A 27,615-nucleotide genomic window follows, 5' to 3' on the forward strand; every position below is an offset into this window, starting at 1 on the left:
TTTTATCAAATATGCATATTTGTGAACATTCATGCATATCCATTAGGATCTATGCAGATACACGTCTACGTAGATATAAAGCGTCTACACACCCCTGTTCAAATGCCAAGATCATAAAAAGGCGAGACCAACATGAATTATTTATAACCTTGTGTAATGTGACCTAAGGGAATTGATGAGGAAATGGTATAAAAAAAAAAAAAAAAAAAAGAAACAAGAAGGACCACACCTGGACTTCACTTTGGATAAAGTTCAGATGTTCTAGTAGTCTCTCATACATGAATGCTGGGGAAAAATGTTGGTCTCAGTTTTTTTTTGCACGGCATTTAAACACGGGTGTGTAGATTTTCCATCCACTGCATACTTGTATCTCCATCATAGAAACGCTGCGATCAAAAACCGGAAGGAAGTGGATATAAATAGGATGCCGTGGTTTGGAGGTGTAGCAGCACAACAGGAGGGAGGAAATGGATCCTTGAGGGGGTAAAAACGTGGTCTACTGGGGGATATACGAGTCTCGGGCCCATTCCCCCGCGTCACCCCTCTTTTTGGGCTCTCGTTCGTAGTGGTGGTGGTCCCGCGCCGGCCTTTGTTGTTGTTGATGGTGGTGACTGCGCTGCTTGTTACGTTCATTGTGGTCCTGCTCGCGTTCCTTGGTGCGATGGTGGTGGTGATGATGATGGTGGTGGTGGTGGTTGTGGTCCCGGTGGCCTTGTTGGGGCTCCCTTAAGTCCTCCTCTTCCTCCTCCTCCTCCTCCTCCATTTCTTCCTGGTTGGTGTCCTCATGCTGCTGCTGTTGGTGGTGCTGAGGGAGGAGCTGAGTGTGAGGCTCCACGTAAGCGGCGTCCTTGTTCTCCCTGTTCTCGGGGCTCTCAGAGTCCAGCGTCTCCTGCCGGGCGAGGCCCCTGCTTCGGTGGTGGTGATGGTGATGTCGATGGTGGTTGTGGTTCTCAGTCCTGGTGGAAGAAGAGCGGTGCTGGGCATGAGGCGCTCCTCTCCTAGACGATTCGGTCCTCGGGGGGCGCTCCTCCTCGATGGCGGCGTCCTCCTCGCCGTCCGCCTGCTCCTGGTTCTGATGATGGTAGTGGTGGTCCTCTCTGGAGCCTTTCCGCTCCACTATTGCCTTTTCTGCTCGATGCTCTGCACCGCCACCCTGATGTAGAACAGGAGGAATGATTAGCCAAACAATGTTGCAATAATAATGTCCTAATTCTTTTTGATTGGTCGAGAGAAATTCAGCATTTTTATTTTAAGCATGTTTTATTGATACAAAATTTTAAATTTGAGCTAACATTAATTTCAATAACATTTACTAGCTAAAAAAAAAATCTAAATAGCCTATTTAGAATGTTATCAATTTGTCATCGTAATATTCCTTCTTGGTCGGCCGGGAGAAATCGTGCGTTTCGTCGTTACTACAATATATATTTTCATGTTTTATGATTTAATTTTCATATGTTAAATGTTTAGAATTTTCAGTTCTGAATTTTAATTCAAATATTTGGTATGTGGCTTTCATTCAAATATGACATTTCAAGTTTTGCTTGTAGATTTGCCATTACAAGTGAGACGCGGCTACGTTTCAATACCTGCACGCCGGACGAGGAGGGCAAGGGGACGGCGGGGGTCTTGGTCAGCGACAACTCTGGGGCGTCGCAGCCATTCGGGTGCGTGCTCTTCCAATAGGCCTCCAGGTAGTCGGCCATGTGCTCGCACGCGTCCTCCAGCTGGTTCTCGTCTAGGATGATGTCAAACATCTCCTGAGGGCGGCCAAAAAGAAAAGCATGTTGATTAAAAAAAAAAAAGTCAGAACGATGAACGAGTTTCGGGGGGGCTTACAGGCGGGCACTGAGCCAGCTTGTCGGCCGCCACCATCTGGACGTTGAGGTGTTTGGCTTGAGACTTGCCTCGTGACTTGATCAGTCTCTGCAGCACCTGAAGGCAAGAAAATCAAACTTTGATTTGATAAGAGCTGAACCCATGGAGATGTGTCGCGGTTTCTATAGCGACGGACCTTTGGTGAGGTGATCTTGACGTAGACGATGATGGGGGCCAGCGACGTCTTCCCCAGCTGCGACGGGTGGTTGATGGTGTCGGCGTCCAGGATAACCAGCTGCAGTGTCCGCGCCAGCTCAAAGATGCGCTCCCTCTCTCTCTGGACCTCGGCTGAAAAGGGGCACAATCGAAAAATATTTGAAGGGCGTTCGAGGACAGGGGACAGACGGTGTGAGCCGCGTTTGGACAAAAGCAACATCGGGATTTTTTTTTTTACAGTTAGTAGTTTTGTTTTTCAAGTCAACAACCACAGCCGCCCTCACCCAAGTTGGAGCGCGTGTTGGAGCGCTCGATGATGGCGTGCTTGCTGGGATGGTTCAGGACGGAGCGCTTGGCGAGCGAGATGTCGGCCGTGACGCGAGTGATGGAGATTCTGCCAGCAAAAGCCAAACGACAAAACAGATGACATATCGTATATTTAATGGACGAAACACGGCGGGGGGGAGCACCCTCCGATTTAATATCAAGTGTATATGGTCCAACTATAAAGTTCCGTGTGTGTGCACTGAAATGTGTGTCCCCAGCCTCAGACGAGTCCACGTTGAAAAAGCAGAATCCCGCTCAGCCTCAAAGAAGAGGTCCACTATAGCCTATTAAGGACATGCCTATTTAAAGCAGCGCCACACTCGCGTCTCCCCGGGCCAACTTGTTACATTCTCCCCAGGGGGGAGGGAGGGGGGGGGTGCTTTAGGGTGGATGAGGAAGAAAGCAGGATGAGAACCTACCGTCCTTCAAATCGGTGCTTCAAAAAGTCAAACAGTGCTTTTTGCATCATGTCGGTCACCTGCGAGCAGAAAAACACAAAGCGAATTGAAAACGTGGCTTTCTGTCCCCGTGGGGGCATTTGTGTAGGTCAAACTCACCTCGTAGCCCTTCAGCGACGGTCCGACCAGAACCACGGGCCGCATGGAAGGCACAACATCATATGGAGGAATGTGTTCCGTCTTTTGGAGAGAAAAAAAAAAAATAACATTCACAGCGCTGAGGCATTCTGGACCCATGACATGAGACCGTTCCTATATAAATGACATTGGAAGCTTTGGCCAGAAAAGAGTGAACAAAGAAAAGAAAAACAAAAACGTGAAAGTGTGTCACGTAATATTTGGAATATCTATCGGAAAGTTGTAAATTCAGAAAGGAGCGGGTAAGCTAGCGGAGGAAAGTAAACCGGCGCGACTTACCGACTTCTGCTTCTGCTTGGCTGCGGTGAGCAGAGAGAGAGAAAGAAAAAGGTTACGGGGAAGTAGAAAGGCGCATGCTAGCCGTGCTCGGCGGAGGATGAGAAGCTGCGGGCATTCGCTGGGCGGGTGGGCAGAGGAGGAAAAGCGGGAAGGGCCGCCGTCCGCTTTACCTTCTTAAAAAAGGGCATTCGTTTCTCTTTTGCTAATGGGGACGTGAGAGTGTTAGCGCCGCCGCATCGAGGGGAGCGCAGGATGACCGGCGGCTCGTTGTCGTCCGCGTCTAAGCCTGTGGCGTCTAAGTCAACGGCTGTCAATGGCGGGGGGAGGGGGGGGGGGGGGGTGGAGAATTATGGATGGAAAGGAAAGGAAGGGAAGGGAATGTCAGCTCGCCTACACGTGACACTTACCGGACGAAGGAGGAGTTGACTTGCGGGAGTTCGAAACCACTTCACCTAAACTTGACGAGGAGTTTGCTCCCAGTTTGCTGAAACGATACAGAATGAGATTCATTTTTAAATTAGACCTTTTTTTTTTTTATTTAAATGATTTTTTTTTTCTTACCTGGAATGGAACTTGCCCTGTTTGGCTCTCAGCTCTTGAAGGACTCGCATGTTTTCCAACTTGACCGGACTGGGAATGAAACCGATCTCGCAGCCTTCCTTCACCAGACGGCCTATCCACCAGTCGTTGTTGAATTTCTACGACAAAGGAACGGCGAGATTTTTGGCCGTCGGTTTTCGCCTCGGAGAAAGGCTACGTGGCTATCGGGTCGTCACCTCTTTGACGTGGAGGAAGTCTTTGGCCTCGAAGGAAAGCGCCATGCCGGGGACGGGGACATCGTCCTCGTGACAGGGGCTGTAGTTGACGTTTGTGCGGACGGCGAACGCAACCGGTTTTGTCTGACGAGAAAGCAAATTGAAAAAAAAATCTTTTTTTAAAATCAACCAACTTTATGGAACCAGTTGCTTGTCATGTGTCCCCAGTCTCGTTATTCTGCAAGTCAAAGCGAAAAAAAAAAAACCTCCCCCCCCCACTGCAACACTTTCCTTAATTGCTAACGCTAACAGGCAAATTCTGGCACATACAGGTGGCGAGTAGTTATTGAGATGCTCGAATTGACGCAGATCCAAGTGATTTGTTTTGGCTCGGCTGGCGCTCTGCACTCTTGCTGAGTGAATTGAAAGTTGAACTTTATGATTTGCGGTTGTGGAGGTTTTGGCCAACGGGGCGTGAAGTTTGCCGCCTGAAGGTTGTCGTCACCCGTTTCTCGGGCGTGTCGTACCTTGGCCTTGTCGAGCTGCGCCTGAGCTTGCCTCTCTGCCTCTCTGCGCACTGCCTCCTTGTCCTCCTCCAGAGACACATCAGAGTCCGACGGACGGCTGGTGTAGGAATCGGCCGAACCCTTGATTGTGAGCCAGAAAAAAACAAAACAATATCAAAACAAGACATGGCAGGAATAGTGTTGGAAGTGGATCATCTGTTCCCGTACGCAACTTTGACACCCACAAAGGGAGGGGGGGGGGGGGGTTCATTCATCTCACTGCAGCAGCGCAACACGCCGAGTTAAAAATAGCTCCCCTCATTAGAATTGCCCGGCCGTTGCGCGCGTGCCGCCACGGCGGATCGCTCCGTCGTCGGCGTTACGTTGGGATTATGCAAGGAAAGTAGTATGGCTGCAAAAATGCTTAATTATCCGCTCATGTTCGCCCAAGTGCTTCAGAACTTCAGAATGGGACGGATCTTCTAAGTGTTGTTCCTCGCCCCCCCCCTTTAAAGTTTGAAGGAATATTTCATGAAAGATGCGTGATAACAGAACACGGTCACCGCATCTCACGGGGCGGCGATAAACAACTTGACGAACGTCGGCTTACGTAGACATCCGAGCTCTTGACGCGACCTCCCTTGGCTCTTTTCAGCAGGCGGACCCAGGTGGCCTTCATCGGCCACGCCGCTACACTTGGGAGTCCGCTCGGACCCGGCGCCGCCGCGGTCAAGTTCACGCCGGCGCTTCACTGGCTACAGGTAGACTGACGCTACATCAACGGCTGCTCCCTTTGAATGCCTCGCCGGGGAATTCCGCTTTCATTTCCAGCCCCGCCGCTCGACGAGGAATCCGCAGGAGCCGCCTGCCCCGCGCATCTTCTCAAACGGCTGCAGCAGGTGCCGACCGCCGAGATGAGTCAGGTGGCGGCGATTCGCCGCATCCTCCCGTCCCCGTTGCCACTTGACATGCAGACAGCCGATCGGTCCCGACTTTTCTCCTTTGGTGCTAATGAAGTCTCGCAGGTGCCGCCGCCGCCCTGACGCAAGCTCCAGCTCTCTGCATTTGTCACAAGCTCGCCTGTGCTATTTCAGTGATTCTGCCGCTCTGTCTCCGTCCACCCCTCCTCCTCCTCTTTCCCCTCCTCCTCCTCCTCCGTCACTCCCTACATTTTTTCCCTGAGTTACCCCCCAACATTGCATCCATCTGCTTGCATTGCGGGGCTCTGGCTGGGCTGTTTGTTGCGCAATCACCAAAACGCCTCCCGCACGTGTGCCACTTGCTGCAACGAGTAAAAGGTGACATGACACAATCGCGTCCACGCCGACATGCTTTTCAAAGATCTCGATGATTTCTCCAGAGGTTAGGCTGCAATTACATCATTCAAGTGTTGACTTGTTTTGCTTCACTTCTGTGCGCATTTACTTCCTTTTCAATTTCAAGATGGAACCGCTAGCTGCAGCAAAGACATCTTTATTTAAAACTCCAAAGTGCCATCGCAAAGCCGCACGGGAAAAATGAGCATAATTAACGCGTTAATGAAAAAATTCTCATCTTCGTTCAGGAGCGGACTAAGTTAGACTCGGGTGAGAGAGGTTACTAAAAATATCTCCGCCGCTGCGCCAGTGACGCATGTTGCTCCCACAGACCGGTCGCGGGGTTGCGTGAGTTCGGAGGTCATCCGGTATGGCTGCCGGAATAAACGGATTTCATTCATTGATTTATTTTTTACGAGTGGTGTTGACTCCCCAAATTGTTTGACTCACAACAGTCCGAAATCCACAACCTGATCCCGAATGGGTGTCAAGTACGTGATTGATCCTCCACAAGGCAGGACGCAGATGCTGTTCCGAGGCCGTAAAGGTGAAGAGACTGGTGGCCCGGATGAGGCAAGTGATGACAAAGACTTGTTTGGACAGAATGAGCCCGGGGGCCGCTTCGCTGGGTCGACCTCCCTGTCTACTCCCACACCCGGATTAACGGTACTAATGAGCATCGAGAAAAACAATAACACTGCTCTGATCCACTTGGAGTAGGATCTCCTCATTCACATCATGTCCACCTTTTGCTATCCAAGACAGATCCCATCATGAGCGCTGCCTTCTGTTGTCTCCCATTGGGATTTCCCAGCGCTCTCTGGCTTCTATGCATCCACTCCAGAGAAGGGGGGGGGGGGGCAGAGAGGCATGCATTTTCTACAAAGTGACCTTCAGCGCTAGCGGTTCCTTCTCAGTGCAGAGAAAATGATATTTATATCTGGTAAATACAACAGCTTAAAATACTTTGTTGGATGTAGACCAAGAAAAGCTTCTTTTACATTTTTTTTTTTTCTGTATGGCGGGTTAATGAGTCTTGCGGCGTGGCGAGAAAAGAGTGATGGCGGTGCTGCCGCACAGCCATCAAGGTGACACCGACGGGCCTGGGAAAAGTGTTTACCAAGCAATCCAAGAGCCAGCGCATTAGGTAAGTGCATTGTCCCATCGCCTTGATGGACTTGCTGGCTGTCAATCACATGACAAACTATCGTGGCTAGCAAGATGCGAGAACAGGGCACAGCTATGCTACGACGACTACCGCTAACCTCTATCGACTCGAGGCAATCCGAATTTGGATTCAAACCAAAAAGTGAATCGATATCAAATTGTAGCCTTTATCCATTTGAATTTAAAAACCAAATGTGGCTTTAAAAAGCTAAAAGCAGGGTGATATTGATTAACTGAAATGTATGATGTTCAAGGCCAGAGAGAGAAAAAAAAATAAAAGTGGTTTTAGGGCTTCTAGCGGCGTATTATGAGTTCATCGCGTCTCGCTAATAAATATTACCTGCGACCGGCGGCTGCTGTCCCTGACAGACGCATCGCTCTCATTAGCAGTCGATCCCCTTCACCGCGAGGATCTTCTTTATCTAGCAACTCCGAGCGCTATAATAGGATGACGGCTGATGAAGAGGATACACTTAAGTGAGGGAGGCCGACCTGTGGGGATGGGAGGGAGGGGGGGGGGGGGGGAGGACTATACTTCTATTTTACGCCAGCGTCATCAATATTCCGGCAGCTCTCTGGCGTGCGAGGTGTAAGACGGCGAGATGATTGATGAGAGCTGGCCGAGAGAACGGAGTTGAGTAGCGAGCTAACCCTCTCCAGTCAAACGTTAACAGCCGACAAATGGAGCCGGGTTTCACATTTATAAGTTTTGCCTCCGTTTTCATTTCACGTGGACTGGATGAAGCGAGGGGTGGGGGTGACGTCAGACTTTTTGGGTTCAACAAGTTCTACTGTAGATACCGTAAAAGCACCGCCACATCTTTTTATGAGGAACTGGATCCAGTGTGTGCAAAAAAAAAAAGGGCTGTTATTTTCTCTTCCGGCTGCTGAGGTCACAAAGTTCACGGCGTACCTTGACAAAGAGCTTGGGAACAATCCAAAGATCAGCTGACTCGGTTGAAACATTGCTTTGCACGCTACAAAGAAGCAGCGCAAGTGAGCTTCAAGAACAAAGCGTGGGATAACGCCCCTTCAAATGTGCCCCAATAACCTCCATTCTGACTGAGTCTAAGCCCTTCCCCTTGCAAAGAGAGGAAGGAAGAAAAACCTCGCAAAAGCCTGGAAAAAAAAAAAAGTTCTCCTCAAACTCACCAAATCCGAGTCCTCGCTAGCCGAGTGAAACATTTCTGCTGGGAGGGGAAAAAAAAAAAAAAAATCTCAGCGGCTGCCCATCTCTGTTGCACAGCACAGGAATTCCTCAGCCTTTTTCACTTGCGAAAAAAAAAAAAAAAGTACGAGCCGGGAGAGGAGTTAAAAGTTCCTTCTCGGTCCTCCTTTGGCCTACTTTTGAGGCGCGGAGAGAAGACGAGCGTCTTTCCCACGCTGGGAGTCTACTCCTTTGGAACGCCACAACCATCCACTAGACCCAAAAAACAACCCCCCCCCCCCCACCCCTTTCCTCTCCAACCTCTGTCCCTCCCACACACACACACACACGCACACACACATAACGGGTAAGTAAGGAAGATCTCTGGCCAACAGGGCTGGCTTGAAAATTCCAGAAAGCAGCTGCAGCCGCTTTTTTTTATGCCCGCATGTGTGTGTGTGGAGTTTACATGAGTTCTATTTTGCCTAAAAAGAATCTTTTTTTTTTTTTTGTGTTTGTGTCTTACTGTACAGTCTGGAGCACGTGTTGGTGAGACCCGAGATATCAGGAAGTCATTATCTACGCGACACGACGCGGAGATGGTCACGGTTATCGAAAGCAGAGAGCGCAGAAAGTTTCCGTTTGTTTCGAGGGTAACAAGGGCACGGTTGTAACTAATGAAGGAAATATCGTTAGCTTGATAGCGAGCGGAACAGTCATTTTGATTTGATTCGCTCAACATTAATAATAAATTTAAAAAAAAAGAACTAAAAGCTAAATTTGTAAGTCCTCCTCCCCCCGAATGAGTTGTTTTATGGGCGGCCCAGGCTAAATCCTGGATTATATTGGGTTTGATCAGGGTTAGCCCCCCCCCCCCCACACGCCGGCAAGGATTACGTTGCGGAGCGTGTGCTCGGCACGTGACAAAGCCAAGAGTCGGCGGCGCCAGACTAAACAATGCTTTCGAGAAGCGTGTCCAGCCTTGACCTTTGTCATCAGGCTGACTAAAGCCTTGACGACTCAGCAGTTTCATTGTCTTGCTATGATGCGCTCCTTAAATTGGAAACTACGTGATTGATTAAATTGCCTTCGATGATCAAATCATTGGTTACTTTTAAATCATTTGAAGACATGAGATATTTTTGGATGGGCAGAGTGACTTAGAAGGAGAAACTTTGCTCATGCCTAGCTTCGACAAAAAACATCAATGTTGCTAACAGCTTCTCGCTCTTAAGTGACTTCCTGAAGTCTCCACAGGGAAGCGCAGAAAATAAAAGATATTATGAGGTGATTCCGTACGCGTGGTGTCAAAATGAAGGTCGGGCTAATTGAGCTCGAGCCTCGAGGGAGGAAAGGCCGCATGCCGAGTGAGTGACTGGTGATCAGGATGCTGGTGTTGCTAGCCGCCGACTAAAAATACATTGAAAAAAAAAATAGATAGGCAACAACCAGCCTGTAATGTGACCAAGCGTCCAGCGGGGCAGGCTAAAAGTGCAAAATCAAAAACTGTTGGCAAGCAGCTCAAAACCAAAAGTGGCCATTTTGAGTCTCGAGTCACTGGCAATTAACAAAAACAATCCGCAGCTTCACATTGCCAAAAAGCATCGACGGGATCACGAATAAATTTGTGTCACAATGAGACAAGGTCAGACCAGCGGTGAAGTGAAAAAGTGTAACGGACAAGAGACTCCATTGATTTAAATAACCAAATGGGCCAACAACAACAACTGTGTGTTCTTTGCCATGGCCGCCATTCAACATTTGTCAAAACACACGGAGGACTCGGCAAGAGTGCCACAACTTCACGTGCTACCCTGATAATAATTACAATTTTTAGACAATAACCTGGAATACTTTTGACCAAATGTTGGACGCTATCACAAATATCATGCTCATCTTTAGAATCTAAACGAAGGCACGAATGGAAAATCTTGCCTGGGGCCTGACGGGACTCTGATTCCTAACTAATGAAGCCCGCAAGGGCCGGCAGCCAGCGTCTGACCGGGGTTACCAAGATACGGGACACACCACGTCACTCGAGCTGCGCCACCATCTCTAATTACAGACATCGAGACCAAGGAGGCTCACCGAGGAAGAAAAAAAACAAAACAGACAGAAAGGAAGAAAGAGCAACACTTCCTGTCTTGTTTCCTCTTCACGGCGATCTTGAGTATTCTGGTTGAAATGATTGAAAGGATTTGAGAGTCAAATCAAAACTGAGTCCGTTTGTTTCACTTCAGCACAAAATTTCAGTTGCTCATCATCGACATTTGCATTCAGTTGACGGACTAACGCAAGCTTATCTTTGGCAATCCAGAGCTTCTCCGTAAATTGATATTCAGAGCGCAGGCCGACGTCAACCGACTGTGACGACGGCAAAACAAATCCAAAGTCAGCCCCTTTTTTTTGCTTTACCTTTGGTTTCTTGGACATGCTCGTCCTCCCTCAACGGCGAAACGACCCGCGGCCGGCGCTGCTCTGGCTCCTCGGCGCGACTGCCGGCTGACACGCTCTCGTTTAAGCTGCCGGGGTGTCATTGTTCGCTGCGAAGTGTTTTTTTTTCCTGCTGGCTGAGCATTAAGCTTTAATTTCATAGGATGACATCTGTTGCGTGGTTAACTAGATGGCACTCAACGAGGAAGATTTAGGGGGTGGGGGGGGCAGCACCAGATAGACGACAACATGTTTTTATTTTGCTACTGCGAAGAGCTTTCGTGATAATGACAAGTGACGCCGTGACCGGACAAACTAGAGCGAGTCAGAGTAACATCTGGCGCAATAATCTGCCCGGCGACGACTAACGACCGCCGCTGCGTTGCTCACCGGTGCTACCGCAAAGTTTTGGTTTTTTTAATTGAACCTCGAATGCTGATTAACATTCAATATAGGTTTGACATAAAGAATGGTTGGGGGAAATACTGGAAATAGAAATATAGTACGTACACAAAAATACATAAACAAAAATATAAAGTAGACTGCCCCATCCCCAAGTAGCTGATTTCATCCCTGCAAAGCCACTCTCACTCTAATCTCCCTTGATCCAGCTGCACTAGCAAAGAATTACATCCCAGAATTACATTTTTTTTTTTTTAAATAAATAAACAGGAAACATAATAAAGATTGTGACAGCTTCTCCCGCACTTGCGAGCAAATTTAGGAGTCAGGCTAAAAAAGCAAAGGTCATCGATAAGTTTCTCGGACCGCCATGCGAGTTGGCGGAGCAGTCGGCAGATTTTATAAAGTGGACATGTAGTAGCTTTTCGTTATATAATAGTTAAATCTCTAAAGCTTCTCTTTGGAAAGGCTCGCAGGCACAGGAGCATCGAAAACGGGCGCAAACGCACCGGCGGCGTCCATCGTGCTCTGTTCACGCACGCACGACGCTAACACTCTGCTTACCCACGACACATTTTTGTTCTTGGAGTGTCTGAGCATGGCAACGGGAGCGGGCCTGTCCAGACGAGTCTTCCGAAGACCCGGGGATCAGGGCTGCTGGCCAGAGGGCGGCCTTCCCGGCGACCCCGAATTGCCCGGCATCCGCCCAAAAAAAAAACGATCTCCAAGTCTTGCGGGAAAATACAAATCTCGTGAACTCCTTCTGACAGCAGGAAACGACCTGAGTGCTTACGTATTGGCGGCGAGTATGAATATGAAAGGTCCCAGCGGCAGGTTTAACCCCGCCCAGCTGAGCTCCCGGCCGGCACGCTACCAATCGTGCTGCGGTTTGCCGTGGCCCGGCTCCCGAGGGCCAGCTTAGAGGCGGATGAGCCTTCTCCGTGGAGGAGAGAGCTGCTGTTATTCAATGCCACAACAACCAGAACTGAAGCAAACCAAAACGACGCTAGGCGACAGGTTTTCAACGCCAGACTTCCCGAAGCGCCTTGATCCACTTTTAACGGCACGGCTCTTAATGAATTGTTTATAGCCGCATTGGCCGGCAGCCCTCGTCAAGAGGTCGCCCGCGTGCCGCCGCCCCTAATTAGTTCCGCGGAACATCTGCAGATGTTTTAAATGAGGCTCCCTCTCCGGCTTGCGCTGGAGTGGAAAGGCGAGCTGAGTATATATCACACTTTCCGGTCTTCTAGCGAAGATGATGTAAAAGTGCTACAAGAGTTCCGAGACATTCCTTTAAGTCTCTGTCCCCAATTAGTCGCTCCCTTTCCGGACAGTTTCACATTCTCTGGAAAAGTCCAAAAATGCTCAGCGCTCGCCAAAAGAAGTCCCTGGCCCCAAAAAGCTCCCTCCCCAGGCGGCCTCCAGAAACGTTGACTGAGATATTGGCCTTAGGTGGAGCTTTCTTGAAGAAACTCACACCAAAGTCAACTCTAGATTCATCTTTTAGTGTGTTTTGTTTAGATATAAAATATATTTACAGAATGTGTTCTGTAGTCCTACTTGACTGGCTGGCCTCCATTCACAATTTCTTCTGACTGGGAGGGGGGGGGAGGGGTGGATGTCTTACATTCCCGGAGTTTCCATGAGTAGCGTCTGGGACCGTCTACTCCAGCCTGTCAGGAAACGGCACGCTTCACATTCCATCTGGAGCGGAATTGTCATTTTGATGATGTAACCCCGACATGTAAGTGGAGCATCGTAGAACTAGCGGCGGGGCACGGCAGCTGGAGCGCAATTACTGCTCCGAGTTTTTTTTATTTTTTTTTTATATATGACATTGATGATATTAAATTTTACCGCACTTGAACTCAGCGCGTGAACACCTTACCACACGCCGAGGCTCACCAGCCAAGTGTGGCGGGGCAACAGCTGGTCCGACACTAATCCACTCATCAGTTAAATTAAAGCTTACTCAGTTGTGAGGTGAACGTTGCTCCAGCGCAATGTGGAGTCAAACCAATAACTGCGGGAGTCTGAAATATATTCTTTTGGACCAGGGATGGAGATGTAGACAAATTGTCACGTAATCCGGCGTGAGGTTTTTGCGACCGACGGATTATTCAGGCCGAGCTCATTTCGACACACGCGGGCTTGTCATCGCTGAGTAGTCCAAACGTTTGATTGTGTGATGAGGCCAAAGTGATAGAAGGCCATCTAGTGGCGAAAGCACGTGAAAAAGTATCTTAACTGCAGCACGGGAGTAAACACAAAAGATGGAAATGAGTGTTGGGGTAAGGTAGAGTAAACTGCTGACTCAGTAACAAACTAAGCAACGTTCAAAAATGAAGAACTAGAGCAGAATGGTCAATTTCCGAGCCCGTTGATGAATAGAAAGCGTCAAACTTACATATGGAAGCGCTGCTTTCCGGCGATGGCCCAGCCCGCAGCACGGCATGAAGTGGACCGGGGAAGGGAGGGACGGACGGGGGGCTACCTGTCGGGCGGCGGCATCCGCTCAGCCTCGGTCCGCCCCGGTGAATCCTTGACGTGGCTTGAGACGATTTGAAGTCGGAAAGCCTGTCGTTGTCATCATCGTCTTCTTGTAGCCATCTTGTAACGGCAAAATCCACTTGAGCTCCTCAGGTCGGACCTGTCCCCGCCCCCCAACAAAAATCCTCTGCAGTGCTACAGTTTTTGCGGGGCTGCTTCCAGCCACTCACTCGCTGTGGCACACGAGTTGCTGCTCGGCACGAAGGCTTGTGGGAGGGAGGAGGGGGGGGGGTTTGTCCTTTATTGACCGCCGTCCCCTGGCGTCCTACTCGAGAGCGTCCATCCAGATGCCCCTTCTCTCTTTTCTTCTCTTGACTTTGAGCCCCCACCTTCCCTTTCGCAACTTGAATGCTTTGCCAGTCAGTCCTCATTTGCATTGCATTAGCCTTTATGCAGCAATGTGTTTCCCTTTCAAAACCACAAAATGCAGCAATGCCTGAGGTGCAAATAGATCAGACTATAGAAAACTCTTTCAGGTGATTCACAGTAGGGTGCACCCGGCATCGTGGCCAAAGTCAGCTAGGATAAGTTCCAGCTCACCTGTGACGCTCAAGTGGACAAACGCTATAGAAAACGACCTCATGTTCAAACACTTGCAATTACCACATTCCTCCACTAGGTGGCAGTCTAACACCGAGCTCATGACTGCAGTCTAACGCCACAAACAACACACAAGACCATCACTGCACGTTATAACGCCACTTAGAGGACCATAAGTGTCAAAATGGAATAAACAAGTCATCAAATATGTTAATAATTATTTAATTAGTAAGAATTGACGAATAAATATTAAAATAAACTCAAATTGGCTGTCTTGGAACTCCATAAATATCCACCCCTCATGTACAGGTTACATCATCACCCAGGAGAGGACGCCAGGTCTGATAAGATGCTAATCAGGAGGATGTGACGTCATTGATTAGGCAAAAAGAAGGCAGGAAAATAAAAGCCCGCAATCAGTGGCGGAATGCAACCGGGTTTTACTGCCCCGGCCGTGGCCTCAAGTTTGTGAGCGTGACCAGGAGGAAGTAGGGTGTGAAATGACCTCAGACAACATACAGACTTCAATGTTGGAGCAAATCGTTTCTGTCTGTAACATATTTGATACCACAATTAGGACAAGAGCTATTTTTAGCCTAAGCGATCCTTCAAAAGTTCAGTAGTGTTTATTCTGTGCTTCACTAGAAGCGTTTGTTGATTGCTTTTAGACAAGTTCTAAATTAGGAAAGCGTATTAATATAGTCTTGGGGGAGGGCAAACGGGGAAATTCGTCAGAGCAGAAAACAAGGTCCAAGAGGCTCATTCACAAGTTGTCAGAGAAGCTGAGTGCAAACAGGCCTTTTTGCGCTTGGTGCCAAAAAAATAAGACCATGCACGACTCCTCCTAAAAAGGGAGAAACATTTCAGCAAGGGCACCCATCCCGCCCTGTACAGGTCTCTACATTCTACACAGTCCAGACGAGTAAAAGGCATACCTCGCCAGTTCTGCTTTATAACAGGAGATGCGAGTGCCGCCGCTGACGCGGAGGCGGTGTTTACACAAGACTTTCAGGGCAGGACACATACAGAGTCAGGACTGATGGATGATGATGACCATGAGAGCGCAGAATTTATGCTTAGTTTGTTTTTACCGGCACACATTTACACAGAAACATGCCGTTTCCGAGAAGGGATAGGAAATGGGCTCAAAGGACATTAAAGTCAACTTTGGGGATTTACTGCACAAATGACAACAGTTGGGATGTTAATATGAGTGAGCTAGTTTGTTAGTTTGCAAGAAGGTTACTCCTTACCTGACGTACGAGGCTGTTGGTGGTGGTGTCCGAGGAGGTGCTCCCGTTCAGACCTTTCAAGCGACCTTTCCTGCAGGCTGCTTTGCTGAGACTCTTTAAAAATAAAAATGCATAAATAAAACAATTAAGCAGCTAGCTTGACTGACTGAGCAAAGACCTCGAATGAGCACTCGACTTAGCTTTGAATTAACAATAATCAAATAAAACAGCAGTAAAAATATTATTAATATAGATAACTAATTCTGATAACACTATAACAGTAAAACCAACAAAAGTCGTAAAAGTGGAATTGACCTTTACCAGGAAGTAAAGCAAAATTAAATGTCCCCGGAGATTCAATTCACCTGTCACCTTGCGAATTTTGATTCAAATGTGATTTTAAAAATTACGCTCGTAGCACACTTGACCCAAAACAACTTTGATTTACACAGTAAAGAGTAATGAAAAAGTAGTGAACATGGCACAAAACGACATTTGGTGTAAACATAAACCGAAGCCAAAATGTCGCCGCAGTTGAGCACGAGACTGACAGTTGCGAACTTTTTAAGACAGGCCCAAAAAAAATTAACTTACTTGAAATACCGACTGCTGCAGCGAGTCAACCTCCATTTATGTGTCAGCCGCTGTTACTTTTTTTTTTTCCAGACGTAGCAACGACAAAAATCACAAAGCACGCAAACGGTGAAGCTCTCGACCATCTTGAGGCATTTTCATCACTACCAGCGGGCCTGACGAGGCTGCTCCTCCTCCGGGGTCCTCAGGTTGGCCGAAGCGAGAGGAGCTTGAAACAGCAGCTCGGATGATAACGATGGAAGTTTTACAGCCTGCGGCATCACATTTGTTTTGCTGCCCAAACTGGCTGCTCAATATGTGTGTACCAATCCGTCCCTCCGTCCGTCCCTCCGTCTGTCCATCCTTCCGTCCACCGTCTCCCCATGACAACACTCCAATAGAAAGAAATGAAATTAATGCCTGAAACAGTTGTTCACTTTTATTTATATCAAAAGGAGAAGTAATTATGTTTTTCACACTTTAAAGCGGAATTCAAGTTAAGTCTTAAAAAAAAAAGTATTTTGTATCCGCGTCTTCCATTTTATCCTGTACTGCCCCCTGCTGTTAACAAAACGACGTTACAGTGGCCACACAGTTTACGAATGTCAACATGGCTAAACTCAGAAAACACATTTTTGGTGGGATCTCTTAGCAGCTAGCCGTTGCATTATCAAAATGAACAAAAACTAAGTATGAAAGGAATAGCACACTCTTCTCACCCATGGCAGGCAGCGATAAGCCTCTCAAAGGAGACACCTCCATAAAATATCCCCGTTTATTGTTATGATTATAATACTAGAATTTGAGATCATGTTCAAAGAGTGCGAGCAGCAGGAGACAGGCCCAACCCGACAGTAGGCCAACATTCTGCAGTAGGAACGCAGTTAATGGCCGCCCGCTTTGGAAGTGATTCATCTCAGGAAGCTAGCGGAACACAGAAAAAGATGACACAAATATGAATCCACAAGATGAATAATTGAATAATTATTGCTAGCATATGATCATTAATCTCACCATTTCCACCAGTGACAGGTAGAGGAAAATGCCCGCGGTCACTGCAAAGATCCACTGCTGCACATGAGCCTGGGCCGAGACGAAGAGTCCAATGTAGAGACCAGCGAAAGCCGTCAGGGCGCTGACAAAATTCATGACCACGGCCGTCTTCACGGGGAGTCCGGAGCTCAGCAGCACGGCGAAATCACCTGCAAGGGAAAAAAAAAATGTCAATAAGTTGAAAAAAGTGTGTTTGGGATGGTGGAGCAAGTTGTCACCCATCTCGTGGGGGATCTCGTGGCACAAGATGGCCACGGTGGTCGCCATGCCGGTCTCGGGCGAGGAGGAGAAGGCGGCTCCCACCACCAGGCCGTCGGCAAAGTTGTGGAGGCTGTCGCCGACAATGACCATCACAGCCAGCAAGGGAATGTCACAGCCTGGGGAAACCACGTTAAGGACTTCATCGGAACTACGGTAGTGGACCATATTGCTCTTTACTTTTTGGTGAAGGTCTCTGCTCTGGAGATGTTTCTGCTTCTTCATCCACTGGTCCCTGCTAGAAAGTTAAACTGCACCTTTGCATTGAAACTGTCCTGAAAGCCAGCTCCTAAAACCACAACCCGAATGAGCCTTACCAGCTGGATGGTGGAGATGGACTTCCCCCTCTGGGACGGACCCTTGGAGCCCTCCCGAGAGTGGCTCTAAAGGGCAAGGAGAAGCAAAGCCGTGCTTGAGAATTCCAAACGTTGCTGTAAGGAACTTACATGTCCATGCTGAGGAACCAGAAAGGAGAAGATCCTCCCCATGAGGAAGAAGCCGTAGAGGCCGGCCACCACGCCGACGGTCTTCCACAAATAGTCCCTCTGCTCTGTGAGGTGTTCCTCGTCGTGTCCGTGGAGGCCGAGGATCTACAAATAATATTTTTTTCCTACATCTTGTCCCTGAACGCTGGTTGAATGTCCATGAGGAGGCTCACTTGCGGGATGAGGTGAAGAAGGGCGTCGCCCGAGAGAGTCCCCACGGCCAGGCCCACAAAAAGCTGCAAGATGAGGCTGTAGCTCTCCTGGCAGGAGTTGAAGAAGATCAAGCAGATGCCTAGCATGGATCCCAGCGTGATGAGCAGCACCGCCATCGTGCTATAGCCATACTCTGAGACCATTAAAAAGTCAACATGTGATTTTTAATCATTAGGAATGGAAAATAACAAAACTAGGTCGGGAAAGAGGAGGTCAAACATCTCACTCTCAAAAGCTGTGGGCTGATGAGTTCCTCTCGCAGTGCCTTCTGCAGAATGACACGCTTTGCCTAGCAACTGCTGGATGATGGCTGGGCACATTTGTTCAAAGTGTTCCTTCGAAATGGGCAGTTGAGGGTCCAGAGCAAAAATATCCACCAGCTGATTGGCTGAAAAACACACCTGAGAACGAGAAAACCCGATGACCTCGCTGCGCGTTTTCGCCATCCATCTACCGAGTGTTCACCTGCGCCCAGTTGCCGGCTTGGTGCTCGCAACCCTCCGACTCAACCCGCGAGCTTCGCCTCTTCCTGTCGTGAGCGTGTGGCTTCTTTCCTTCTCCGCCAACACCAAGCTGGTGAAGAAGTACTTCCAAATCTTCCAGAAGAAGCAAAACCATTACCAAAACTATTTTCTAAAAGAAGGCGCTAAAGAAGAAGGTCTCACCTACAACTTGGAGTTCGCTGGTGCGATTGAGGGAATGAAAGATGTAGTTGGTAAAGAAACCTGGCGGAGGGAGGTTCCTCTGAGCGAAACATGGACCCCTCAGGAGGTGACTGACGATGGCAGCAGACACTTTGGCAACAGACTCCATACCGGCACCTTCTTTAACGTTGGTCTCTTCAAGCAGATGAGCGTCGTCGATACACTGGATCTTCAAGTCGGAGGTTGTAGAACCTTCCCGGCTGGACGTTTTGTTGTCCTGGTTGACAATCTGAAGAATGCTCTGAAGTTCACCCGACGACAGGACGCCGTCGTCCTCCGTCGCGTGGAGATCGGTGAGAGCCCTCAGGTAGAAGTCGTAGCTACGGGCGGGCGAAGAAGACGACCGGCACATATCCGGCAGCTTCACCACGTAGTACAGCAGAAGAGTGGAGAGGCGCTGGAAGTCGTTCTCTGTCAGGTAAGGCTTCTCATCATCCTCCAACACGGAGAGCGCCACGTCCGCTGGCAGGCACTGGTGATATCGAGAACACAAAGGAACTCATAGAGGAGCCTCTTGGAGGCTCCGTGTGGAGAGCAAGGGGTGCCCCAAAGAAAGCCACTCAAGCAAGAAGGAGCCATAAAGGTCAAGAACTTAAGCCTCGCATTCCAGCCTTGACAAATGTTCTCAGGAGTTAGCGCAAGTTGTTTTGATTAGTGGAGATGGTCCTACCTTGTCACAGACATCTAGAGAAGCACCCGTCCTCTCTGGGCAGTCCACCGCCAGAAGAATCGCAGAGACCAGGATCCCGACGTGATTCTTCTGGAGGCGCGCTTCTTCACCCTGCGGCAAATCCAAGACTCGGAGGACGTCTTGTAGGTAGGACTCCGCTCGGATTCGTCCCGGCAGACACATCAGCAACAGCAGGAAACGAGGAACAGCAAATCCTCGGGAGCACATGTTACTGCGGAGGTCTTCCCGAGATGAGGTGACCATCCAAACGCGGCCTTGGCGCTCACCCTCCGCTTGAACTAACCCTTAGAGTCCAGCCAAAGCCGAGCGGGCCTCTCGGTCCACAACAAAAGGATTAGTGCAGCCAGTCAGAGAGCACGGGGGTAGGGAGAAAGCGGCGGGGGGGTGAGCACAATTAGTATTTAGAAGAGAAATTATGCTTGGTATTCAAGGTTGGGGAGAAGAAAAAAAAGTTAGATTAAAAACGAGGTCACCGGGAATGAGAACTTGTACATCTAGTACATGACTCTTAAAAATCATGTCAGGTTTTATTTATGATCTCTGAGTCCATTTATTATTCATAAAAAGAACTTTTTGAACATCATCCCACTTTGGGTCAAAACGACCAAGCACAGGAAGAAAAGCCAATTTTTACCCGCCAATCAAAGGTTTGGGCAGAATTAAGGCTACTAAAAAAAAAAAAAAGTACTTATTGGAAGTAAGCTCTTGAGGATTTGTTGCCATGGAGAAAGTTTGGAGGTGAGCAAGCGGCAGAAAGTTCTTATTTGCAGTTTTTCGAGGGAGAATAATGAGCATTTGAATTTTTGATTTATGATTTCTTTTATTGAATTTATTTACAATATCAGCCAGTGAAGGAATGCAAAAGACAATGAAAAGTCTGGCAAATTAATTTGACGTCAACATCTTTAGATTGTTGTCACTTTGTAAGAACAATTTTTAATTCTTCAAAGTGAAAAATCCTATTTACATTTTTTTAATCATCTCTTTTGGAGTGTTATTTAGTACTCAGTACTCGCAAGAATGATTAAAATAGAAAATTCGAGTTTGTTATTAGGAAAGATCAGCGCCCAGTGGCGTCTGCCTACGATTGTTCGTTCTGCTCAATGTTGCCAACCAGGCTCTTGGTGTCCACCAGAGCTCGGATGGGATTATTAAAGTACAACTTGTTGATGAAATTGGACTCCCCCGAAGGTGAGGAGATGGGCATCTTTTTCCGGAAGAGCAGGAAACCCACCAGTCCCGCCACGGCCAAAACCACCAACACCACGGCCACACTGACGCCGGGGGAGCCGTTGGACACCTTTTCTGTGATATGACCTATTTGAAAAAAATGTACAACGTGAATATTAAATCCAGAAAATTAGCTACTGCATAATTTCAATACTCACCAACATCTGGGGGCTTTTCTGTCGGCGTGATGACTGGGGAAAAAAAAAAAATCTCAGCATTAAATGTATTCTTTCAACCTTGCCATCATAAAAAAATAATATAAAATAATAAATACAAATATTTCAAATATGTGCAATTGTGACTAGCGAACTGCAAAGGGGTTGCAGACAGAGCCCTGGGGTGCTCCTATATTGACTGGAAAGGGAGTCACTCTACCTTTGGGTGTTTTGCAGATGTACGAGCGGTATCTGCTGCAGTCGGTCTTCTTCCATTTGCCGCTGTCGGAGAAGACCTCCACGCACGTCCTCGTGGACTCCGGCATGTCCGGCTTCCAGTTGGTGTAGTCCACCGCACTGTTGTCGATCCACGTCCACTGACCTTTTGAGATAGAAGCTCCCAGACTTAGCCGCCATCCGAAAAAGCTATACGAGTGCAATTCTTACCGTCGTGGGTTTTGTACAAGCCGATCCAAAAGCTCTTGGAGCTGTCCTGCAGGACATCTACGTTTTGTTGGATGAAAAGACTCTCCTGGGGGTCCTCGATGCTTGCCAGAGATGCCCCTGATAAATCAAGCAGACACTTTTTATATCCCACTGAGGTGGTGGTAAAAATTATCCCAGCGTACCCATTCTCAGACATTCCACGGAAGCGTGGGCCCAATTGTTCTTGACCGAGCTGAAGAAGGCGTAACAATGACCCCGGAAGGGGACCCAGGTTATCATCTTTGATTCTGGACAATTTCCGGCCAGCTGAGGAGGCTCGATGGGTGCAGAAACTATAGAAGAAAAAAAATCTGCGTTGTTAGATGTAAGCAAAGTCCGAGAAGAGGTTTTTTATTTTCCCCCTGACCTGGTGAGGTCTTGCAAAGCGAGTAGTAGGTGTTGCTGCACGGCGCCGTCTTCCAGGTTTTGTCCAAGTCCATGTACACACAACCGTAGTTGCTCTTCGGCTCATCTTCACCCCATTTGGTGTACGACAGGAACCAGTTGTCCACCCACTTGAAGCGACCTCCGGTCTGTCCAGAGGAAACCACGCTCAAGTACCGCCTAGTCAGACATTTTCGAGGTCTCGCATCTCCTTTACCACATTGCTGTTGAGGCCGATCCACACGGGCTCGTTGAATTTGAAAATCTGCAGCGAGACGTAGGCTTGCGTCATGGGGTCGAGCACGCTGGCCAGCTCGGCGTCGTCCGCCTGGCACTGCCTGCGAGCCTCGTCCCAGCGCAGCTTCTGCGTCAGCAGCTTGTACGAGTCGTTTCCCAGCTTGTTGAAGGCCTTGGAAGACACCGTGGTGGCCGCCGGCACGATCTGGGAATCTTTGGAGAAAAGTCATGTCAGTTCCCCAAAACGACTTTTAACAGTATAGAATAAAAACAACAATGCTTATTTAACGGTTGTGCAACTGACCAAGATTCCTTTTACAAATGAAGCCGAGCTTTAGGCCACAATGGTCCACCTTCCAGAGTCCTATTTGTTTTGTGATGCTGCCCACCATGATCACACAGTCAAAAACGTACTGAGAAACAAAAAGTACAGTGGTGCCTTGAGATTCACAATGCTAGTTTATAATAAAAAACGGCCATTGGCATGCTAACGGTTAGCATTGGCAGTATGACCGACTGAACACTGACGGTGGAGCAACACACGAAGACAGCTAATGCAATAATAATAATAATTATTATTATTATCGTTGGAAAAAAAGAGGAGAGCAAAAAATAGACCTGGTCCACTCCAGAGTAGCGTGCCTCCGGCATGGACGTAGGATGCCCTTTGGCCCAATTGGTATACAACACGCCTCGGCCGTCCGTCCACACAAAGTGCATCTCCCAGTTGACGTCGTTCATGCCGAGCCACAGGTCCTCCCTGTACCTCGACATCTGCGTGGTCAGGAAGGCTTGAAAAAGAACATTTGGGGAGGTTGAGTAGTGAACCGCAAATAAAAGCGAGGACCCCGGCATACCTTGCTCCCTCTCGCTGACGACAGAGACCAAATTCCCTCCCTGGTTTTTGCAGTACTCCCTGGCGTCCTGCCACGACTTTCTGTCGGCGACCTCAAACTTATAGCACTGTGAAAACCAGATAAGATGTCAAGATGACTAAATCACCAACGAGAGCTTTTGCATGTGAGTGAAATAAAGTTGGCAGAATTCCTTCTCCTCGCACTTACCTTGCCTTGGAATGGCAGCCACTCGGGCGCGCAGCCTCCCTTGGGCGCGGCCGTGGGCGCGACGGTGGCGTTGACGAATCCGCCGCTTCTTTTACAGATGGACGGCAGCTCGAGGCCGCAGTTGATGTCGTTCCAGAAGCCTTCGGGACACACACACACATGTTTACAAAATTGTTACGGACAATTTGAGGTCCTATTAATCAAATAAACAATGATATTTAGCATTTATACAAATTTTTTTTTTTTTAAATCTTCTTTTAGGTGCTGGTCTAATTGATACGATGAGTTTACCCATGCTATGGTATATGGTCACACAGTTTTCGTCATTGTTGGCAAAGTTGGGCTCGTTGTGTTCCCACGCTGTGTACGTCACCGGCGTTCCATCCAACCAGCTGGAGGAAAACACATTTTCTTCAACATATGAAAAAAAATTATTGTGGTGCTAGGGTTAGAATTTTTTTCTGAGGTTATACGTTTTTACAAATGTATAAATTATTCATGATTTTTTCCTCAATGTCATTTTGGTCTAACGTGTATTTGGAGTTACCTAAAGGAGTGGTCCAGATTGACAATCAGCCCGATGTAGTACTGATTCTCGAGGCGCCTGAGGATCTGTTTCCACAAGAAGGTTCTCTCGCTGTCCCCCGTGATGACGGCCAGCTCGCCGAAGTTCTTTTTGCAGAAGGCCCGCGCCGCCTCCATGGGTAGTTCGTCCGTGTTGATGAAGTACTGCGAGTCGTTGTAGACCAGCCAGCCGTCCTCGGTGGTGTTGAACGCTGCAGAGCACATTTTTTGAAACGCCACTTGTTTCTTTACATTCCAAATGTACGTTTTTGTCTTACCTGGCATGGTGACGGCGGGTTCGGGTTTGGGAGTCATTCCTGTAAATAGAACAGCACTAAATCAAAGTGTTGTGTGTGTGTGTGTGTGTGTGTGTGTGTGTGTGTGTGTGTGTGTGTGTGTGTGTGTGTGTGTGTGTGTGTCGGTTACCTTTGCGTATCTGGCAGATCCAGTCGTTGTAGACCTCGCAGTGTCGATCATTCCAGTGTCGTCTGTAACTGATTTGAACTTCCGTACAGTGCTCGGCGTCGTTGTAATTGTTGGGTTCCCCGTAGCCCCAACTCTCAAAGCCGTACTACATAGTAGTGGGAGGAGGACAAGGAGTTTTAATCATCACCATGAATGCTGGCTGTGATAAAAACAGGTACCCACGGGCGATCCGTCGCTCCAGACGAAACCTTCGTTGGTGCCGAGTAGGCTGAGTCCGATCCAGGCTGCGTACGATGAGTGAAACTGGGCATTGCTGATGTCCTCAGCTCCGTGGATGCTCATCAAGTCTCCACCGATGATCCTGCAGAAGTCCTTTGCTTCGTGCCAAGTCTTCTTCTCATTCTTGCTCTTTTTATACACCTGCAAACCGCCAGAGTTTTTTTTTGTTATTTTTAATTTTTAATTGTTAGTTTTTATTTCAATCTGACTTTAGGGGGGGGTGGGGGTCTCTCACCTTGAAGCAGACGTTCCTGTTGGCCACGGGCACCCACCCAGAGGCACAGTTGAGGGCGGGCGTAACAGGCGGCGCGGTGGTCACCTGGACGCCCTCGGCAACTTTCTTGCAAATGTACTTCTCCTTGCTGTCGCAGCTGACCACCTCCCACAGGCCGGCCCACTTCCCCGTCATCATGGCCACGCAGCCGTCTTTACGGTCTGTGGTTCAGAACCATGTGGTTCAGGTCAAAGGTCAGTTGAGAAATAAAGAGAAAATGTATTATTAAGAGGAAAAACTATTTCTAACTTTGAACTTCGATGCATTTTTTATATCATTTAAAATCGGCAATTTTTTAAATCACATTTTCAAATCAAAAATAAAACATAATGTTTTGGTTTTCTTTTTTGACTTGAGAGTAATTTGGCAATAAAAATCACAATTGGAGTAGCGTACCCGCAGTGTCCCCGTTGAAATACGTGAAGGTGATTTTCCTCTGGCTGGTCCAAGTGAATGTGTGTGATTCTTCTTTTTTGTAGAACCCTATCCAGAAGTACTTCTCAGGCCTCAGGCCAACCAAGCTGGTCAGGAAAGCATTCTCGTTCCTTTGGGAGGAAGAAACGAGGTCAGTGAAGCGTTCGGTGACGAAGGGGTGCGCAATAGTACCCGTTGGCCACGTCCACGAGGTTCCCGCCATCTCGCGTGCACGTCTGCGTGGCCTCCTGAAATGTTTTCTTCTCAGCTCCGATGGTGTAACAATATGACTGGTACCTGAGCGAACCCTACAAATATCAACAATGTTGTAAATTTTGTTAAAAAAAAAAAAAAGCATTTGCGATTTAGGCGGGTCCCTCACGAGCGCGCAACCCGGGTTGCTTTCCTGGTGGGTTCCTTCAGCCGCTTTGGAAGAAGCTTTCTTCTTACAGATGTATCCGTACTCCTTCTCGCACATTTGGTCGGCCCACCTGCCGCTCTAAAAAGACAAAGGCGCCGTTTGAATTTTTATTTTCAAAAAAACGCATTCTAGAAACAAAGGCTTTTTGCTCACGTCTCCCCGAATGAGTACGCAGTCCTCCTGGAGGTTGGTGCCATGGGTGGGCTCGTCCATTAACCACTGGGTGAAGGTGACCTGCGATTGGTCGGACCACTCGAAGAACATCTGGCTCCTCAGGTCGTTCAGACCGATCCACAGAATATCGGTTACCACTGAAAAAACATTTGTTGTGTACTTTTGAACGATTCGATCTCGTTTAAGAACGACAACGCCGGCGCCGCTTACGATATCCCGACTGGGCGATGATGAAGCTCTGCTCTTCGATGTTGTGAATGCTGGCCAGATCGGCGTCATCTCTACGGCAGGCGGTCAAAGCATCCTTCCACATTTTCTTGCTCCTCTCAATGAAGTAACAATTGCCACCGTAAGGGACCCAGTGGTTGGGGCAGAAACTGGGCTGGTGGACTGCATCCAGAAGATTATCATCGATCAAATTTCCTGTTGCTTAATCCAATTGAAATGATCTTACTGGGCGGTGGAGGAAGACTGGTGGAGTTGCCTTTACGGCAAATGTATCCCAGCTTCTTGGTGCAGGTACTGGTCTCCCATTTGGAGGCCTTGCCGGCATTTAAGGTGGCGCAGTTCATCCCAGGATCGGATGACGGATAACCTGATGGCAAATACAGAATTACACATTTGTACAATGACAAAATGCTAATGCTAACACCAGACAATTCAAATTGAGCTACTGGTTCAAAATGTCTCTTGCCACTTATGGAATGATAAATCCAGAATGACCTGGTGCCCAGTTTAAATATCGAAAGGGGTTCCCATTGCTCCACTGCCATCCCGCCTTGTAGTCCAAACTGTTAAGTCCGATCCACAGGGCGCTTCCCAAAATACTGGTCAGTCCTGTGTGGAGTCAATAAACTGGTTCAGCGTGCGTCCAAATCCACATCGGGAATTTTGGTGCTACCTGAAATGTAGGACTGCTCGTGGAGCTCCACGATACTGAGGAGATCCGCTCCCTGCTGCAGACAACTCTTGCGGGCCTGGTGCCAATTCAGCACGGCCTGAGCGTTACGTTGGTATTGAACCCCCGTCACCGGGTCCGTGTCCCAGCCGGACGATGCTGCAATTACAAATAATAAAAAAAAAACAGGAGAGCAATTTTGCAAACGTTGCGGAGGGGATGAGAGGACTGTGGGAAGAGGAAAACAAAGACTGCTGACAAGTCAGGACAAGAATGTATGTTGTTCTGTCAAGGGGGTCATAAACCTCAATTGTTAGCGCTGACCTCTTTCAAGGCAAAAAAAACAAAACGACGCAGAAAGAGTCGCGTGCGGACTTTTTGTGGTACTGTATTATTTGATGTTTTGTGCGTACCTCTGGTAGGACAGAAGCCCCATTTCTTCTCGCTGTTGTAGTTAGCCTTGGTGGCGCACCATAGCTGCCCGTCGGTGCGGCCCGCCTTGGTGCACTCCGAGTACCACTCCTCGCCAAATTTGAAGGGGAACAGACACGGGGCACCGAAGGAGTTGCCCCCAATGGTGAAAATTTCTGTGAGTCCAACACATAGTGTTAGACATTCTTTGCCGATGATAAAGAATATATGACTGGGAGTACTGTCTGTCTACATGTGTTTCTGCACCAGTAGTGTTCAATTTAGATCCAGAAGTTTGCTTTGTCTTTTAGAATAAGAGCATAAAACAGAAAGTCACCCAGCGCCTACCTTGATAGCCCTTAGCGCACAAGTCCATGTGCGTCCCGTAGATCTTCCATCGGCTCCAAACTCCCGAGCCCTTGTAGATCATCAAATTCTTCTCGTTGCGGTTCCCCCAGTTGAGATGCAGGCCTCGGTCCCGCAGTCCGAACAGGGTTTCGTTTTTGCACTCCCACTGTTGCAGCTCGCTGGCTTCGTTGCACTCGAACAGCAAGACCTTGACCCAGTCCTTAATCTCCACGGCGCCCAGGCACAGGTTGAGCGACAGGCTCAGCAGGCGGTTCGCCGAGGTCCAGCGGAACTGCTGGTCCTTGGCGCGGGGCTCGCACCCGGACAGCGTGATGGAGGAGGCGTGGACGACCTTCACGCATTTGTTGTGGTCCTGGTTGAAGATCAGGAAGGAGCTGCTATCTAAAGCACAGAGCACAAACTCACAAATTACAAATCAGCTTGAGTGAACTCAAGTATTTGTACTCCCGACAAGACATACCGACATTAGCCGCCACGGAACCCAGGAGGCAGAGCAGGAGTGCGGCGAGACGAGGCCACATGGTGATGGTTGTCAGCAGGGCGTCCAGTGGCAGAGTGGCGAGCTGAG

At 48.5% G+C, this 27,615-nt stretch overlaps 3 protein-coding genes across 8 annotated transcripts; all 3 read right to left on the reverse strand.

Annotated features, from left to right (window-relative positions):
• Positions 1-3: 3 nt before the first annotated feature.
• On the reverse strand, positions 4-16,187 carry cacnb2a (calcium channel, voltage-dependent, beta 2a). Of its 6 annotated transcripts, XM_085939684.1 has the most exons (15): positions 16,026-16,187; positions 15,879-15,934; positions 15,306-15,398; positions 4,519-4,638; positions 4,013-4,135; positions 3,798-3,934; positions 3,644-3,720; positions 3,407-3,543; positions 2,919-2,999; positions 2,781-2,839; positions 2,319-2,428; positions 2,015-2,166; positions 1,840-1,935; positions 1,590-1,760; positions 4-1,153 (listed from the first exon to the last, which is right to left on the reverse strand). In XM_085939684.1, the coding sequence occupies exons 2-15, from the start codon at positions 15,912-15,914 to the stop codon at positions 497-499; spliced, it is 2,049 nt and encodes a 682-aa protein (XP_085795810.1). In that variant the 5' UTR covers positions 15,915-15,934; positions 16,026-16,187; the 3' UTR covers positions 4-496. The 6 variants fall into 6 exon arrangements, with proteins under 6 accessions (XP_085795810.1, XP_085795813.1, XP_085795809.1 ...); XM_085939687.1 differs by lacking the exon at positions 3,407-3,543 and adding an exon at positions 3,237-3,256 and having other exon boundaries at positions 15,879-16,187; XM_085939683.1 differs by having other exon boundaries at positions 15,879-16,187.
• Positions 16,188-16,504: 317 nt separating this feature from the next.
• Positions 16,505-19,504, reverse strand: LOC147041584 (zinc transporter ZIP12-like). Its single transcript, XM_085939475.1, has 11 exons — positions 19,241-19,504; positions 18,532-19,042; positions 18,332-18,462; positions 18,093-18,267; positions 17,827-17,999; positions 17,615-17,758; positions 17,486-17,551; positions 17,349-17,406; positions 17,129-17,287; positions 16,872-17,059; positions 16,505-16,781 (listed from the first exon to the last, which is right to left on the reverse strand). The coding sequence occupies exons 1-11, from the start codon at positions 19,502-19,504 to the stop codon at positions 16,653-16,655; spliced, it is 1,998 nt and encodes a 665-aa protein (XP_085795601.1). The 3' UTR covers positions 16,505-16,652.
• Positions 19,505-20,114: 610 nt separating this feature from the next.
• mrc1a (mannose receptor, C type 1a) lies at positions 20,115-27,568 on the reverse strand. The gene is made up of 28 exons (XM_085939028.1): positions 27,508-27,568; positions 27,027-27,428; positions 26,681-26,854; positions 26,271-26,426; positions 26,093-26,206; positions 25,824-25,964; positions 25,580-25,759; positions 25,349-25,506; positions 25,157-25,273; positions 24,967-25,082; positions 24,757-24,905; positions 24,322-24,521; positions 24,030-24,227; positions 23,808-23,952; positions 23,660-23,698; positions 23,365-23,593; positions 23,109-23,209; positions 22,818-22,957; positions 22,611-22,716; positions 22,372-22,544; positions 22,058-22,166; positions 21,734-21,966; positions 21,500-21,665; positions 21,276-21,425; positions 21,094-21,210; positions 20,867-21,028; positions 20,650-20,682; positions 20,115-20,578 (listed from the first exon to the last, which is right to left on the reverse strand). Exons 1-28 carry the CDS (start codon positions 27,566-27,568, stop codon positions 20,343-20,345), a joined length of 4,305 nt encoding a protein of 1,434 aa, XP_085795154.1. The 3' UTR covers positions 20,115-20,342.
• Between the last annotated feature and the right edge of the window lie 47 nt (positions 27,569-27,615).

The sequence above is a fragment of the Syngnathus leptorhynchus genome, chromosome 19 (assembly GCF_054491065.1).
Source record: "Syngnathus leptorhynchus isolate UIUO chromosome 19, UIUO_Slep, whole genome shotgun sequence".
Lineage (NCBI taxonomy): Eukaryota > Metazoa > Chordata > Actinopteri > Syngnathiformes > Syngnathidae > Syngnathus > Syngnathus leptorhynchus.